The sequence below is a fragment of the Neoarius graeffei genome, chromosome 24, assembly GCF_027579695.1.
Source record: "Neoarius graeffei isolate fNeoGra1 chromosome 24, fNeoGra1.pri, whole genome shotgun sequence".
NCBI classification, from domain to species: domain Eukaryota; kingdom Metazoa; phylum Chordata; class Actinopteri; order Siluriformes; family Ariidae; genus Neoarius; species Neoarius graeffei.
The window spans coordinates 22,395,461-22,414,045 of record NC_083592.1 but is presented as its reverse complement, the minus strand read 5'-3'; the positions used below and the strand labels follow the sequence as shown (position 1 = coordinate 22,414,045).

General features: G+C 39.1%; 2 protein-coding genes across 4 annotated transcripts in view; both read left to right on the top strand.

The window, feature by feature from the left end:
• Window positions 1-4,774, top strand: part of ciz1b (cdkn1a interacting zinc finger protein 1b) — a 124,546-nt gene extending 119,772 nt beyond the window's left edge. The window contains exon 16 of the mRNA XM_060906896.1: window positions 3,286-4,774. Within this exon, the coding sequence (XP_060762879.1) occupies window positions 3,286-3,555 (270 nt within the window). The 3' untranslated portion in view covers window positions 3,556-4,774. The remainder of the gene's footprint in view (window positions 1-3,285) is intronic.
• Window positions 4,775-9,715: 4,941 nt separating this feature from the next.
• surf4l (surfeit 4, like) overlaps window positions 9,716-18,585 on the top strand; it is a 37,933-nt gene continuing 29,063 nt past the window's right edge. Inside the window, exons 1-2 of one of the 3 annotated variants that reach the window (XM_060906894.1) lie at window positions 9,716-11,060; window positions 15,681-15,867. In XM_060906894.1, the coding sequence (XP_060762877.1) occupies window positions 11,013-11,060; window positions 15,681-15,867 (235 nt within the window). In that variant the 5' untranslated portion in view covers window positions 9,716-11,012. The remainder of the gene's footprint in view (window positions 11,061-15,680; window positions 15,868-18,585) is intronic. The other 2 variants (XM_060906892.1, XM_060906893.1) reach the window with 2 other exon arrangements.

Here is an 18,585-nt window from a genome sequence, read left to right as displayed (position 1 = left end):
GCTTCCTTTTGCATTACATTAATATACTGATACTTGCATTCATTTAGATTAGAATTGCTATCTTTATTTTGGTAATATAAAGGATAAATTGGCTCCGTTTGTGAGAATATTTTGTTATAGCCACACATAGTTGCTGTAAGGGGCCGGATATGTTCGAGCCAAATTTGGTTAAATTTTGCTTTGGTTTAGACTCTTATTTTGTTTGAGATTTGCTGGCCTTCAGCCTGGAACTTTTATTTTGACATAGCCTTAGGTCACCTGTCAAGGCAAAGATGGCATCTTCCACATGGTGTTCAGTCTCAGACAATGGAAGATGCCGTAGTTGAATAGTTTTTTACTGCTTTAACTCTAAACTTTGAACTACACTTAAATAAAATTTAGAATACTTTGATTTCACCCTTTTTTTTTAACTTGTATTGAAGCTTGAAATTTATACTTTGGATTAGCCCTCTCCCTGTGGATTACAAACATTTTGGATTTACTCCTGTGTACCACCTGTTTGCCTGCCTGCCACCTACCTCTTTCCCTCCCTCCCTGCCTGCTTGTTACCTGCTCGCCTGCTTGCTGCCTGCCTGCTACCTATCTCTCACGGTAGCAGAAGCTTGCCTGACCGTGTGCCCTCTCCCTACCCGCCTGCCTCTTCTACCATCTATGAACACAGGTATTAGCAACAGCTGAACACAGTGCTTTAAGATAAGCGCGTAATGACTGTACAGCATCTACACTTTGAATTTAGTTTGGCCCTCACAGTAACTTCTAAGCAGCTGAAGGCCTCTCTCACATTGGCTAATGTTCATGAGTCCACCATCAGGAGAACACTGAACAACAATGGTGTACATGTCAGGGTTGCAAGGAGAAAGCCACTGCTCTCCAAAAAGAACATTGCTGCTCGTCTGCAGTTTGCTAAAGGTCATGTGGACAAGCCAGAAGGCTATTGGAAAAATGTTTTGTGGACAGATGAGACCAAAATAGAACTTTTTGGTTTAAATGAGAAGTGTTCTGTTTGGAGAAAGGAAAACACTGCATTCCAGCATAAGAACCTTATCCCATCTGTGAAACGTGGTGGTGGTAGTATCATGGTTTGGGCCTGTTTTGCTGCATCTGGGCCAGGATGGCTTGCCATCGTTGATGGAACAATGAACTCTGAATTATACCAGCGAATTCAAAAGGAAAATATCAGGACATCTGTCCATGAACTGAATCTCAAGAGAAGGTGGGTCATGCAGCAAGACAATGACCCTAAGCACACAAGTCGTTCTACCAAAGAATGGTTAAAGAAGTATGAAGTTAATGTTTTGGAATGGCCAAGTCAAAGTCCTGACCTTAATCCAATCAAAATGTTGTGGAAGGACCTGAAGCGAGCAGTTCATGTAAGGAAACCCACCAACATCCCAGAGTTGAAGCTGTTCTGTACAGAGGAATGGGCTAAAATTCCTCTAAGCCAGTGTGCAGGACTGATCAACAGTTACCGGAAACGTTTAGTTGCCGTTATTGCTGCAGAAGGGGGTAACACCAAATACTGAAAGCAAATATTCACATACTTTTGCCACTCAGATATGTAATATTGGATCATTTCCCTCAATAAATAAATGACCAAGTATAATATTTTTGTCTCATTTGTTTAACTGGGTTCTCTTTATCTACTTTTAGGACTTGTGTGAAAATCTGATGATGTCTTGGGTCATATTTATGCAGAAATAGAGAAAATTCTAAAGGGTTCACAAACCTTTCAAGCACCACTGTATAAATAACTCACTTCTGTAACTATGCCCTATAGACTCAAAGTATATCTGTGAAAACAGAAAAATCATTATAGTTTTAACACATGAAATACTCAAACCAGCCTGTCCAATAGCAACAACCATGTCTCAGAGATAACACATCATTCTGATGTTTGATGTGAACATTAACTGAAGCACTTGAACTGTGTCCACATGATTGGCTGATTAGATGACTGCATCATTGAGTATAAGTGTTTGTGTTAAAGTGGCCAGTGCGTGTAGATTTGTGTTCGGAGCTATCCATTATTCCCTCTATCTTCACTAGAGCCCTAGTCTGGTTAACACCAGACCATATCACAAGTGAAATAATGGTCTGGAATCTGCCTATTGAATTTCTTGTAGGGGAGGTGTGGTTTACGATTGTCAACGGCCGTTTATTGGACGTTGCGAATGTCTATCATTTGGCGTATACATAGCCCATGACCAATCATGGCAGTTGTACCCGGTGACGTAGTTAGAGCGACGAAGAGGTGAAGAAAGACTGTAATGCCAAACGCTGTTCTTTTTTTAAAACAAACTTTCGCTCTAAACTATTCAGAACAGTGTCTAAAGCTTGATCGAAAGTTTGGTTTGTATCGCTCGCCGCCATGTTAAATGTGATCCGTAAACAGTCCCAAATAAACTACAAGCTTCTGTTTGTCGAGTAGTACGCGTCACCGTCTTTCCACCCTTCCCCACTCTCTGATTGGCTCCCTAACTCAGGCGAGCCTTTAGACCATAGTTTCCATGCTGTCTTTTCAGATCGGAACGATTGTGCAAAGCAGCATGGGATTTCCCAGGCTACTAGAGCCCCAATCTGAGCTGAAGAAAAGTATCCCCATAGCATGATGATGCTAAACCAAACCTAATAACAAAAATGTATTTTAGAATTGTGTCTCAATATCTCTAGCCCAGATGTGAAGAACATGAGATTGTTGGTAATGGACCTCACGGTGTTCCATGATGCAGTTAATGTGTTTTTAAAAATTTTGGAAACTCTCCTGATCAATACCATTTGACAATGGGATCCTGTACATGTATTGTAAGCTCTTTGTGGACCATGGCTTCAGCAGTTGGATGATAAGATGTCAAGAAAATCCTACAGAAACAGCTGATCTTTATTTGGGGTTAATCGCACAGGTGATGACATGGGTATAATAATTACTTTGAACGCAATTTTGAATGTTATTCGTTAATTCCGAGCACAGTCATGTGACCAATTATAAAAGGCTGTGCACACTATGCAAATTATGAAAGTTTGTTTTTTCCTTTTTCCTCTAAAATATTTCTAATTGTTTTTCACTTCAATTTTGCTGGTTACTATATATCCCATTAAAGGTGGAAAAAGATCTGAAATTGTATATCTTGGTTTCTTTTTTTTTAATGTCACAAAGTCTGCAATTTTAACAAGGGTGTGTAGACTTTTTATTTGCACTATATCTTTAACGGCTCTGCTTTTTCTGTATGTTGTCTTCATTTTCTGAGATTTCTAAAGGTTATATTTGATATCAAATGTGATTTACAGAAGTACAAGGTTATGCTGAACCTACCTGAGGAGGACGAGAGCCCAGCCTGTTACTTGGGTAATGTTCAGAATGTTGAGAACAGCAGTGCATGCACTGCTGCAATGAAAGACAGGCATGAAGAAGAGGAGAACCCAGAAAACCACTTGGCTTTCATTACACACTCAGCTGCTGTCCACACAAAGAAGCAACACTTGCAGTCACACTACAAAGGTCCAGCCTCAAAACCATTGTCTGAGTCTTCAGCCACACAAAACCCTACTGTAGTTTAAAGCACCTGACTGCTGAAAAAATATCTGATTGTAGTTCTTCCACACAAAAAAGAAACCCCTTAGTAAGTGTAAAGAAACCTCAACGTCTCAGTGATGTGCGTATTACTGTTAGAGTGCTGATTCTGAAGATCAGAAGCTGAACTCCCATACTCTTATGATGGTATTAGTACTTTGGTTTCAGGTTAAACTTTCTAAACCCATGCATTTCTTGACTATACGCCACTTCTGGAGCTATGAGCATATATAGTGCAGTTTTGTTTTTATTTTTTTTCCCTGTAGTACATTTTAATTTTCTGTCCAGTATTAAATTGAATAATAAGGTTATTACTGGCCAGTACATACAGGAATGTGAATTTATCAGTTTACCTCCTCATTATTTAAACTTGTTTGAGTGTGGTGTTATACCGTGCCAAAATGAATCTAGTCCCTGTCTCAAGTCCTTGGGACGTCCTGGGCCCTGTACTACGAAGCGGGTTTTCTGGCTTACCAGGGTAACTTCGAGAGTAACTTGATCACGTGCAGCGTAACTTCCCGATTAACCCATACTACGAAAGTTGGCTACGTTCAAACCGAGGTATGCTGCCATGGCAACTTACGCTGCATCTCAAACCTGCTCGTCTCAGGTTATGTTCTTGGTTAACCCGAGGTTTCCGATTAACCACACCCTTTTTAAACACCACCTCTCCACCGACATTTCCTCTAGAGACATTGCCAGCGTGCCTGGATGACTCGTGCGATATCGGAGCGCAGATTAGAGATGGGATTTATGGCTCTTTGATGGGATCCACATCTTTGTGATCCGTTCTTTGAAAAGAGCCGTTCAAAAGACTGGCTCATTTGGCTCTTTTTAAATATTTATTCAGCTTTAAGAAGACAGCGTCTAAAGAAGCCAGATCCCTCTGCTTAGACAGTGACATCAATATTTCTGGACATACCTTTTATATAAAGCAACCTAGACTTACATTATTGTAACCCCTAAACGCTCATAAATAACCATTAAAAAACAATGAGGGCTTCAATGAATGTCCATGCAGAACGGCTTTTCTGTAAAAAAAAAAAAAAAAAGAACCCACTCAAGAACATAGTTATCAAGAACGCAAGAATATTTTATAGAAAAACACTTGTTTTACAAAAATATTTAAGTCTGAGATACAAAATAGATACAACTATAATAAATATAACACAAGAACTAGTTATCACACAAGAACATTTTAATAGAAAAAAAACTTTCTATATTAAAAATATTGAAATTGTAACAAAAATAGATACAACTAAACAGTCAGATAAATAGATAGTTATAACAAGAACACAAGATTATTTTAATAGGAAAAAACCTATTCATGCAAAAAATATATCAGAAAAATAGATACAACTAGACAAACATAAATAAAATACACAAAAATAGAACAAACAAAATGACGATAGAATAAATTAAATGAACGTCCGTGCAAAGTAGTTTTCCCACAATATTATCATTAATATCACACAACAACATTATAAACTATATACAAAACAATTTGAACTATTAGGCAAACAGATAAAACTTGAATAAATAAAAGGCAAATGAATGCTTGCTTGCACATGCGCACACACACCATTATGAATGATGTTTTTATATTTCATTTTCACCTGTTGCCAGGTGCGTTTGGCACAGCTGTTGCCTCTGAACTGTTCACAGGACATACACCAACTTATGCCGCTTTTCTACTACAAACGCGGCTGAGTCGGGCTGAGCCGTGCCGTGCTGAGTCGGGCTGAGCTGAGCGGGGCTGTTGGAGTTGCATTTCGACTACAACCGCGCTGAACCATGCTGGCTGGAAGTGGGTGGACACATTGGGTGGAGTTAGCGAAAGTGGGTGGACGTCAGGTGATGTCGTTAAGCAGCGCAAACAGTGACATCAGTGATCTTTTAAGCGGTAGTCTCACAACCCGAATAGTAAACAATAAACATGGACATGGAGTCGTTAGTGTTGCTGGTCTTGGTGCTGTGGCTTGTTGTCACCGACAACGCCAACAGATACTGGCAAGAGCGTATAGATGAGGCGAGGCGCATAAGGCTTCATAATTCTCGTAATTCTCCTTCTTTCGGGTTTGCGGTGTTTACAGATCCCAGCGTGCTCGCGGGGCGTGTGTGGGCATGTGAGGACACTCCTCCTCACCAATCAGTGCACAGGGGAGTGTCTGCTCACGCCCCCAGCCTCACTCAGCACGGTTTGGCTCGCTTCAGCCCTACTCCAAAACGGTGCGAGTTTTAGGGGCTAAGCAGGGCTGAAGCGAGCTGAGTCGTGCTATTTTTTGGTAGTCGAAACGCAAGCCGTGTCGGGCTGAAGTGAGCTGAAGAAGGGTAGTGGAAAAGGGCCAATAGTCAAAAGGACTGAACAGTCAGTCATCCTAATTCATGTGACTCGTGCACATATCAGCTTAAGTAGGCTACTCCATGAATTTACCATACCAAATTTTATTCAGGATTTTTCGGACATTAAACAAGCTATATATGACTGGGGCCACGTCGAAGGACCATTTTCTGTGACTTGTGATTGATCATGAAGCTTTCTCTCATCCTATACTTCTGTTCTGGAACATGTAGAGGGGAGAATGTACTTACGCATTTACCCGATCGGCAATTCGTTGCCAACATGCTTGCCGCTCCTTATTGGCAGCCGCTGTGTTAGATTTTGCTCTTAATGTTGTTTTGAACTCCTCGTAGCTTTGCATTATGACAGTGCATTCTTCCTCCGTGAAGTACGGCGACCGTGCCATTGTGAACAGTGGTGATTTGCGCTGATAACCTTCCCTTTAACGTGAACGCGCATTAACCCTGATTAGGTTAAACCAGGTTCAACAAATCAACTTCATAACTGGCGTCGTAGTACCGTTTAACCCCAAACAAGATAACCAGGTTTTGTCAACCCCGGTTTAGCGGGGGAACCCTGGGTTACTTCTGGGTAGGTTAACCTCCGTTCGTAGTACAGGGCCCTGGTGGAATGTTTTATAACTCAATGCTTGCTTTGTTTGCCTTTTTTGATAGCTTTTGTTTGTTTGTTTGTTTTTGTTTTTGTGGTTGGGGGGTTGGTCCGTTGCGTTTTAATCCTGTGAGAATTTTTATTTATATGAATAATTTTTTTTTAATTGAATAAGTACAGGCTGTATTTTGTGCAAGTGTTAAGTATGATGGATCCAGAGGCTGAAACCACATCCTCAGTTCTGTCCAATTTTCTAGTGAATTAGCTGCAATTATTGCAAACTTCTCACTCCTTGTTATTGTCAGCATTAGTAGCATTCTTCTGTCACAATTATCAACATCACTCTTTAAAATACTGTAGAAACTGATCAGATACAGTATGTGGTAAAAAGTGGGGCAATGGAACATCACTTTCAAGTAAGGACTGAATTTACTAGCTAAAGGCTTTTAATGAACACTAAATATAAGTAATGCTATGTAGTAATTTTCTGACAGTAGTTTTCCTCTACAGTTGGTAGAACACTGGTTTTGTATGAGTACAGATATTGTTGATCTAGAATAGCCGGGGAGTTTATGGGTGTGTTGGGATAATTTGTAATGTGAACATCATGGTCAGTTATGTGAATATACTGCAATGTGTAGACAGACAATGTTGCATATGGGTGATTTAATGTGATACTGGCGCAATTTTGCCCTTGTAAATTTTAATACTTAATAAACTTAAATTTTAATTCCCTTCCCCCCCCCCCCCCCCCCAAAAAAAAGGGCACACAATAGCCAACTACACAAAATGTGGTTTGTCCATCCTAATGGCACAAGGTCATTTATAACATTTTAACATTTTTTTTAAATTTATTAAATATAATTTACATTTATATACAATATATACATATAATTTACCTTTACAGAGAGAGCATACTTGACTGTGGTGTTCAGGTGGGAGAGATGACTACTCTCTCCCCTGTCAGTCACTGGGACATACAGTGATCAATTGTGTGAACTCGTATGCGGAAGAGGGTAGACAGCACTTTCCATGAAGTGTTACACTGGTCTATGATGCTATAGATGTGGGGTTGTTGTTTTTTTGTTTTTAATTTTAGTAATGTTTTAAGTTAATTTTCTGAAATATGTACATACCGTTGTTGCAAAGGACACTTTACTATCTAGCCATGTTTAAAAATGTCTATTTTACATATGTACTGTCTTTATTACCGTGATATCATTGGAGTGTAAATGATACTCCAATCGTGGAATCAGCCGAAACACTGAGTAAAATTCCCAGGATCCAACCCAGTCAGCAGTGGCGATATCTGGCAACCAAGCGAGCACTGAGGAAGTGTTTAAAAAGAGATGGAGATAGGGTGAGGTGTTTCCTCAGCGGCGCATTACGTGTTATTAGAGGGAGTTATATTAACATTGGTACACGACAAATTAGATATAACGCTTACTTTAAAACGTGCCTGTGTTTTGAGCAAATATATGCACATTAACCAACTTTGAATGAAAGGAGAAAAAGTCAGGAGATACTTTTCTTGGGGCAAGTTTGATCGGATACGACGGTTTAACACACGAACCAAACATACGCGATGTGAGTGGTCAGATGGCTTCACTCTGACGAGCCTGAGCTCTCCGGATTTATATAGAGCTCAGTGGCAGCGGTGTGCCACTCTCCACACTGACATGCCTGCTTTCTATTTGTCTGTGCTATTAGCTGGGGTTTATCCATCGATTGCCTTCCACATCTTAACACTATCCTTTAAATCCTTACAACTAGAAACGTCAGTAGTGTATACTATTACACTATTATTCTACATATTTTATCAACTACAGCAGCGGACTGCTATCTTGGCGCTGCCTGCAGGGTTGCCAAGTCTGTGTTTAAAAATCCCATCACTAAATAAAAATGAGCTCTTCAATATTCACTGCTATATATTGTAAAATATGATACATTACAAAGGAAAAGTTTGTAAGTTCCATACTTTGGGTGAATTCAGGTATGTTGAAACATTGGGAAAACCGACAGTTTTATTTAAGCAGCTTTTTTTTTTTTTTTGGCTTGATAAAAATCTCAAATGTTACTGAGACAATTGCAGCAGAACTGCTTGATATAAAAATACGTAAATTTATGGGAAAGCCTATAAAGGGGTTTGGTCATCAATCAGGAATCAACTAAAAAGCTTGAGGTGGGAATAATGACAATGTTGCTAGAAAGTTTGTGAACCCTTTGTTTTCTTTTATTTATATACAGTTGTGAGTAGCAGTTTACATACAATGACGTCATCTTGGATATGAACGTCATGGCAATATTGGGCTTTCAATGATTTCTCTGAACTGTTCATTTTCTGTGGTGAAATGATTGCACAACATTAATAGGAAAAAAAACCATGAGTTTGGTGCAGATGTTTTAATTTATTTTGGGTTTTCTGAAATCAACACAGGGTCAAAATTTTACATACACTAACTTAGATTATTAATTCAGAGGTGCTGAGACTTCCAAAATGTCTCTTATCTTGCTAAGACCAAGGCCTCTTAACTTCCTGTTAGTGATTATGAGTACAGCTGGTAGCTTCTCTGTGCCTTCATAAAAAGGGTTTGTTTGCAGCACTCAGTGGATTGACCAACACACAGTAAAATGGGAAAGTCTGACCACAGTTCTATTTATTGATTGATTTTCTGCATAAATTTTAGTTGAAATGTAATGAGTTAAAACTAGATAAAGAGAACCCAATTAAAATCATGTATAAATTTTTGTAGTTTATTCATTTTAAAGATGTCCCAAATTACCAAACATGGAAAATTGTAAGATAAAAAAAAAACCTGTTAGTTTTATACTGTAAGACCTGAATTGTACAATGATACTTTTAGGCCAACATCATAACTTAGTCTGCAGTGTTCACTCAGTATTAAACCATGCCTTGAATATGATTTTTCCCTCTTCACAGACAGATTGTGAAAACCTTGCAGATTTCAGAAATGTACTATATTTCAGAAAAAAAATCTTAAAGTTAATGAAAGCTTGAACCAAATCTGTCCCAATACCTCATCCTATTTCACAAAAAAGCATTAAAACCATTATATTCCTAAAACAGCTGTTTTACTCAGGTTTTTATACCACAGTGCTGTTGAATTCTCAAATTGGATTGGTTAGATGTGTTGATTAATTTTCTACAACTTGGTCAGTTTCAGCTGCAAGATAAATCAGGTTTATTTTAATGTGCTCATTCTAAAATCTTTTTGTTTCTAGAGTAACAGCTCACAGACAGGAGACATAACCTAAAGGTTAATTAGACAGACAGAGAGAGGACTTTGCACTTTCCAATTTCTCAGTAAGGAAGATGCTTTTTTTTTTTCTTATCTTGAAGCGAGACAACAAAGAGAGGCTGGTGAGGGAACCATTGTTTATAAGTGATATGATCAGCCAACTTGTCACACAGATATTTCCACAACATTAATTGTAACTATGAACAGTTAAGAGTATTATGTATATAATACATTAAACTTTATGGCAAATAAATTAAAATTGTAACTGTTCTTCAGGAGATTGTGTTCAAGTCCCAGTGATGCCATGGTAATCCATGGCTAGGAGTCAAGAGAGCAAATTCGGCTGTGATCTCAGGGTGGAAGGGAGGATGATGTCTGTGATCTCATTGTATGCAGAAGTGGTCAGGTGGTGCTCTCCTCTGAGTGTGTAACACTGGCATCTGACTCAGCCATCTGAAAAGATGTGGAAGTTGTCTTCAGTGGTGTCAGAGGAAGCATGTGTTAGTCTTCATCTCCCTGGTTGATAATTGTCATGGTGGGGGGAACTGGTGAGAGAAAATGAAGGGAAATTAATTGCTGACAAATTGCTGGGGTATATGAGGAATAAAAGTGCAATTAGTTGGAATATAATTTGGGGTGGTAACATTAAATCCACTTAGTGTCATGCCGCATCACGCCACCCATTGTTATTTTCCTATAACAAGGCAGTGGTGGTGCAGTGGTTATTACTGTTGCCTCACAGCAAGATGGTCTTGCTGGTCGACTGGGGCTTGTCTGTGTGGAGTTTGCATGTTCCTTGTGCCTGCGTGGGTTTCCTCCGGGTGCTCCAGTTTCCTCCGCTAGTCCAAAGACATGCAAATTAGGTAAACTGGCTACTATAAATTGATGTGAATGGTCGTCTGATTAATTATATGTGCCTACCTGTGTGATAGCCCATGCTGTTTGGCCTGTAGTTCATCGTTGTAATTAATCTTAAACACAACTCTTCATGCGCTATAAATGTGGATCTGGCAACCCTGTCAAGGTGTATTGGTCCACGTGGCATGCAAAGCCAGTTGTAACCTACAGGAGGCGACATCAGCCACAATATTGAGCATTATGGGGCGGCGGTGCTTTTCATCCGCACCGATAACAAAACGTTGCGTTTAGAAAACCTGTATCGCTTGTAGGAGGACACAGATTTTACCCAACAGTGGTCCTGTTCTTCAGCGAGTGGTAAAGGCAGTAGTGTGAGATGGTCCAGAGCAATGTGATGAGCACCGCGGAGGACGTGGCGGATCAGGTGAGAGATAAGACAAGGTGGCCTGGAGTACACAGCCTGGAAGTGCAATCTTTACCGTCTCATTTTCTTTCTAGCTTTCTCTCAGAAATGGCTTGGATTTTATTTGAGTTAAAGCAGAAAAACTCTTGCTGTTCTTTTTCTTAATTGCAGTTTGTTTGGTTTATTTAACGTCGAATAAGAGAGCAGTAACGGTGCAGTTTCAGGAAATGTGACTAGCATGCAGCGAGTTCAGTATAACGGTGAGGTTAACAGCATGCTGGGTAAGATAGATAGATAATTTATTGATCCCTTTGGGAGGGTTCCCTCAGGGAAATTAAAATTCCAGCAGCATTATTACAGAATAAACAGAGAATAGAAAATGGCTAAAATTTCTAGATAGTATCAGTCCCTTGAAGTGGTGAGGGGTCTTTAGGTGTCAGCTAATGTCCTCTTTTCACACTGGTTAGAAAGTAAATGTCAAAAAGTGGTTAAAAATAATGATCCCAGATTAATGGGCAAAATTAGAGACACTATGGAGCTTTAAAGAGCTGGTCCTGACACACTAGTGTCCAAGTGTTTTGACTTCGTTTCATAAATCATTAGCAATTGTTTTTGTTTTTATTTTGTCTCTAATTTCCTATCGACTACTGAGATTATTCATGTTTGTATCTGCAGGTGGTAATCAATCTGAGCTGGCGTTTCCACCCTGCCGTATACACACACCTGAATAATTAATTACAAACCTTTTGTTAATGTTACAGACCACCTGAGAATCGGTTATTGAAGTTAATCACTGATATTAAAAAATAGGAACAACAATACAATGGATTTCACCCTCTTTACTTTCCTATGTAAGGCTAACAGGACTTTTTCTTAAGTTTGAATACCTGGTTTTGTCTTTGTTATAGCAGTGAGATGAGTTTTGCTTTAACTGTTATACAAACCACAAAGTGAACTGATGCATTGTATTGATGCATTAATTCTGTGTATTTTATTAGTGTTGTTTGACTGTCACTTCAGCCTTCATGTGTAGTTTTCTCAAGGATAAGGCCAGTACATGCACTGAACAGTCTTTAAATACAATCCACTGAAGGTTATTAGCTCATTGCTACCTGTAGCTGTAATTTAGATCAGATTACTTTATTTCAGTAGATATGTTCCCTCTCATGTTAACACATGCTTTTTAAAACACTTCATGTGCTCTGCTTTTACAATGGGATAGATGCATCATGTCAGAATTCTTCAGTTGTCAAGCAAATAAATAAACATGTTCCTATACTCCTGACTTCTAATGCTATGTTGATGGAGTCCTACACTGCATTAAAGGTGTCTTCCCATTCATGGGTGCGCTTGGCTGTTACTTGTTGATTGCTGATTGGCTGCTTTAACTTCCTGCCTCTGATGTGGAGTCTGTAGGGGCAGGGCTTAGCAGAGCCTGGTGGCGCAGACACTTTCATAAGATGCTACAGACCACAATTTCATAATGAACACCTCTGCCAGCAAATTATAGTGTTTTTCATATGCGAGTCATGAGTCGTGACATCTTAGGCTTTCCCTTGGTCATGTTTTTGTCTGTAATTAGATGCAGGCAAAGGGATGGTTTGCTAGATAACACCCCCCCCCCCCCCCCCCCCCCGGTGTTCCTCTGTTGTTTTTCAGTCACTGCATGTTTTTTTATTTTTGTATGTATGCAGCATTTTTTGTATGAGGCATGTTCTTGCCCAAGACCTGGATGTAGCATTTTGGTTTTTTTACGGTACAATCATGTGATGATTCACCTTGCCTGTCCTGTTATTACTGGACATTCATAGTCATTATCAAACCATGTACAGTTCGACTTCACACTCTGTGGTGTTAAGAGAAGCTTATGGTTTCAAGATCCATTAAATCTGCCAGTTGTAATAAAAACTCATCAACTGAAATAAAGAATTCTATATTGTCAGGAAGTTACTGGTAAAAACCATTTCTACTTTTAAAAGCTGTTAAACTGGGGGGTGATACACAGTCAAGTTTATTTTTATAGTGCTTTTAACAATAGACATTATCACAAGACAGCTTTACAGAATTTTAATGACTTTAAACATGAGCTAATTTTATCCCTAATCTATCCCTAATGAGCAAGCCTGTTGTGACAGTGGCAACGAAAAACTCCCTCAGACGACATGAGGAAGAAACCTTGAGAGGAATCGGACTCAAAAGGGAACCCATCCTCATTTGGGTGATGATAATGTGATTATAACAGTTTTAACATGAAGTGTGTTTCATTGATGGAAACTTGAGTGCAAAACTGTTCATGACAACTGCAGTCCTAAAGTTAGCAAGTTAACTGTAGTCCTCAGCCATAAAAGCATTATTGTAAGTGTCCAGAGCATCTTCCAAGTGTGACTTTCAACTGTCTATATGGGGCCGTCCTCCACAGGAGCAATGTGATGAGACTCCAGCCAGACATAGGGCATCAGGATGGATCAGGCAGGTCTGAGGAGCAGAGGAGGTCAGTGTCTCAATCTCAGGATTGACATGTAACAGTGAGGGGGAGGGGAGAAAAGGGGGGGGGACCAGGTTGTTAGGTATGCCTAAGGTCACCTGATGAGTAGGAACAGTACATTTTGCATGGAGTGTAAGCAGGGACTCCAGCAAAACTATGACAGCATAACTGAAAAGGGGAGAGCCGGAAGGTGTAACAGGCATGAGGGCGCCCTGGGACATAAAGCAGCCAGCCACTACACCATCAACAAACTCGAGTGAGCAAGCAAGTGGGGGACTGACAGCATCCATACATCCCGGTTTACCAAATCACTGTTTGATGACCCTCCAGATCTACTCCTTTACCTCAAACACTATTAACAAAAGGCTTGACTAAACAGATGTTTTCAGCCTCGACTTAAATGCTGAGACTGTGTCTGATTTCTGAACACTACTTGGAAGGCTGTTCCATAACTGTGGGGCTTTGTAAGAAAAGGCTCTGTCCCTGATGTAGCATTCACTATACAAGGTACCAGCAGATAGCATGCACTTTTTGATCTAATTGGGCGTGGCGGGTCATAAAGGACCAGAAGTTCGCTCAGGTACTGTGGCACAAGACCATTTAGTGCTTTAAAAGGTCAATAGTAGTATTTTATAATCAATATGAAATTTGATTGGGAGCCAATGCAGTGTGGATAAGACAGGGGTGATGTGATCATATTTTCTAGTAAGGACTCTTGCTGCTGCATTTTGAACTAACTGGAGCTTGTTTATGCACTTATTGGAACATCCAGACAGTAAGGCATTACAGTAATCCAACCTGGAGGTAACAAAAGCATGAACTACTTTTTCTGTGTCGTGTAGTAACATTAAATTTCTTATCTTGGCAGTATTTCTGAGATGAACGAAAGCTGTCTGGGTAGTGTTATCGATGTGAGTTTCGAATGAAAGGCTGGGGTCAATAATCACCCCGAGGTCTTTTACTGCTGTATGTGAAGAAACAGAAAGGCCATCCAGAGTTACTATGTGATCAGAAAACTTGCTTCTAGCTGCATGTGGTCCTAGTACAAGTACTTTTAGTTTTGTCAGAGTTGAGCAGAAGGACATGAATAAGCATCCAGTGTCTAATGTCCTTCACACATTCTTCAATTCTATTAAGCTGGTGTCTCTCATTTGGTTTTGCAGACACATGCAACTGTGTGTCATCAGCATAACAGTGGAAACTAATACCATTCTTGTGAATAATATGTATAGAGGTAACATGTACAAAGACAAAAGCAGTGGGCTTAAGACAGAACCTTGTGGAACACCAAACTTTACCTCAATATGTCTAGAAAAATCACATTTAAAACAGCAGTAAATGTATAGTTTATTTGCTAGAAGATTAGTGCTGGAAAAACTATTCACATACACACAACATATCCTACCTCTTATTTTCACAAAACCTGGGCTGGAGGCCAAAAATAAATGTCCTCAATGCCATAACATTGCCCACTCACATTTCAGACATGCATTTAGAGTATACAGAGATGATCAGAAAACCACAAACACATTTTGCACGTTGTTCTTTTCCTCCCTCATCTAAAGTGTGTTCAAATCACATCAGAGACAAGCTGATGACAAGGATGTCATTGTAAGAAGCTGAAAAAGCTATATACACTTGCGTATATTGTTGTGTTGTGATTCAGGACTAATTATATAATATTGAAGTAAATTTACAGTTAAATATACACTTGCGATATTGTTTCTAGTACTTTTATAATACTGACTCCATTGTTACTCACATTGGAAGGTGGTTGATATGAAGGTTTAATTTGTTTGAAACGAGTGTTTTATTTCCACTCCTTTTCCATGTAAAATTAGTTTTTGTAGATGTTGAATACAATCACTTTTATCTAAATTGAAAATGTCATTACTGCAATATATTTTACCATATCTAACCCTCGTTGGTAAGGTGATGTGTGTGTTGTTCCCTTCTGAGTTGCAGTTGGTGTGTTAGAGCAGAGAAAACCCTAATACATATATGCAGAGGATCTTTCAGGACCAGGGTTGGGGACCTCTGTTATGTGCTGTTAACCAGTTCTAAGTTTATTCTCCATATTTAATATACTGAAACATGGTGATGCATAGTTGCGGTGCAGAGATTTGACTTTGTTCTTCCTGTGTTGTCTGCTTCAGTTCCTCCGAGTGACAAAGCAGTACCTTCCCCATGTAGCACGATTGTGTCTGATCAGTACCTTCCTAGAAGATGGTATCAGGATGTGGTTCCAATGGAGCGAGCAGAAAGATTACATTGAGAGCTCATGGGGATGTGGTTTCTTCCTTGCTTCACTGTTCGTTTTAATAAACTTACTGGGCCAGCTGGGTAAGTTGGTAGATTGACTGACTGTAATGGGAAGGGCTGCACAATGAATGAAGGTGAATAATTGAAAACTGTATATGACTATCATGTCTTATTTTAGTAAATGCTTACAATTTTGTATTGTCAAAAAGGAGTGTGTTAACTGGTGCATAAACCTATAGGACAAGACAGGATAGGCACTTAGGACAAATGAATTAAAATCTGGACTATTAGGTTTTTACTCTTAGTTGTTCAAAGGACAAGTAGGCTCAGTCACTTGCATTTGTTTTAGCACTCATTTAACTAATCAAATAACTAATTAAAAAAATGATCAAATCAATAATTATAAATTTTTCTTTAACATGTTTTTTTCTACGTTTGTAAGGTTCCTGTGTATAAGTTGTTACCAGTGTTAATTTAGTTCAAGAAAAGTGAAACTAGCAGTGGGGGGGGAAATGAACTGAAATAAAATGGCAGTTTAAAAAAATATTAAACTAAATAAAAACTACAGTGCAACATGAACTAAAATGAAATAGAATTGCAGGTAAAATCAACTTCGTTTTCATTAGGGCCTAAGCACCGAGGTACAAAGCCCTATTGCTTTCGGCATGTTTTTTCTTATTATGGCCCGAGCACCAAGGTGCAGAGCCCTACTGTTTTTGTCCTGTTTTTTTTTTTTTTTTTTCCTTTTTTTTATACATGCATACATGCATGCATAATTTTTTTTTCCTTCCTTTCCTCAGTGCGAAAAGTGCCTCAAAAATGAGTTGTGATGCTTGAACTCATGAATTTTGGCACACTGATCAAATGTGCGTAAAATGACCGTTACATTGAGCAAGGGACTGGGCATGGTCCTGGAGCTCTGTAGTGCCCCTGAGAACAGGCTATGGTTGAGATGAAGTTGCTCGGATCGGCACGAAATTTGGTGTGGGCGATACCCTTGTGAGACAGGACAATTTTCACTTGGTTCTATTTGATTCCGCCCAACAAAAAGTCAGCCATGCTGAATGGAATGGGGGATTTTGAAATTTTCCTGTGATGTTTTGAGGGGATTAACATGGCAACAAACTCATGAAACTTTGAACAGACATTTGTTCTTTGATATAATTTGAGGTGATATGGTAAATTCATCTAGTTGGGCTTCATTCACTCTATAGCGCCACTTAGTTCAAAAATACAGATTTGACACCTTGTACGTATTCGAAAACTCATGAAATTTGGTACACACATCAGTCATGCGCACTGCTACTCAGCCATAGGGGTGTGACCCCAGGTGTGTCCAGGGGACTCCATAGCACCCCCATATGTCATTGAGACTCCTGCTTGGTATATGAAGTGGTGCTTGAAAGTTTGTGAACCCTTTAGAATTTTCTATATTTCTGTATAAATATGACCTAAAGCATCAGATTTTCACACAAGTCTTAAAAGTAGATAAAGAGAACCCAGTTAAACAAATGAGACAAAAGTATTATGCTTGGTCATTTATTTATTGAGGAAAATTATCCAATATTACATATCTGTGAGTGGCAAAAGTATGTGAACCTTTGCTTTCAGTATCTGGTGTGACCCCCTTGTGCAGCAATAACTGCAACTAAACGTTTCCGGTAACTGTTGATCAGTCCTGCACACCAGCTTGGAGGAATTTTAGCCCATTCCTCTGTACAGAACAGCTTCACCTCTGGGATGTTGGTGGGTTTCCTCACATGAACTGCTCGCTTCAGGTCCTTCCACAACATTTTGATTGGATTAAGGTCAGGACTTTAATGTTTTGGAATGGCCAAATCATTCTTCTTTTAACCATTCTTTAGTAGAATGACTTGTGTGCTTAGGCTCGTTGTCTTGCTGCATGACCCACCTTCTCTTGAGATTCAGTTCATGGATAGATGTCCTGACATTTTCCTTTAGGGTGATTCTGCCCCAAATCACCAGATTTAGAAAAATGTTCACCATTGACCATCTGAGATTTGCTTCATACTTTCTGGAAATATTGTCAGTGTGCCCAATAAATAGTGTACAGAATTTTAGGCTTGTACCTTCATTAGTTTCTGAGATGTAGGGGCTTTAAAAAAGGGGCGTGGCCTCAATTTCACTGTTGAAACGTATGCTACAGAAAACTGACCTAACTTCCATAAGTCATTGCTTTTAAACTATTCATGCAAGATACATGAAATTTTCAAGGATTGTTCTTCAATGCCAGATGCCTTTTAAATACTAAAATATAAAGTTCACAGTTCAATATTTGCCAAGTTATGGCTTGCTGAAAATCATAAAATGTCTTCTATCGTGCTTTGGAGCAACTTTGACGCCCCATATCACCACATTAAAGCACACCAGATCTTTCAAATTTTCTTATTTATTACTCAGGTTATAGTACTCTTTAGGCAACTAGGTATGTGTTCAAAAGAAATCAAGCTTTCTGATTTATTAGGCTTTAAAAAAAAAAACATTTTGCGCTTATACTGTAATTCAAATGCATATTACAAATGTATGACAAGGTCTACCATAAAAATAATTATACCACTGGAAAGAGCTTGTTTTGAGTCGCAAATGCGCAAAATATGAAGTTGGTACCCTAAACCAAACTATAAATATTAAGGTATCAAGTATGGCATGTTTTACGATATATGGAAATGCTGTTTTAAGGCATATAATCTACTTTGATGCATCCAGAGATGCATAAAAACTGAAACCACAGGATTCTGCCCAGGGATACCACTGGGACAACAGCCAATGCACTCTTTA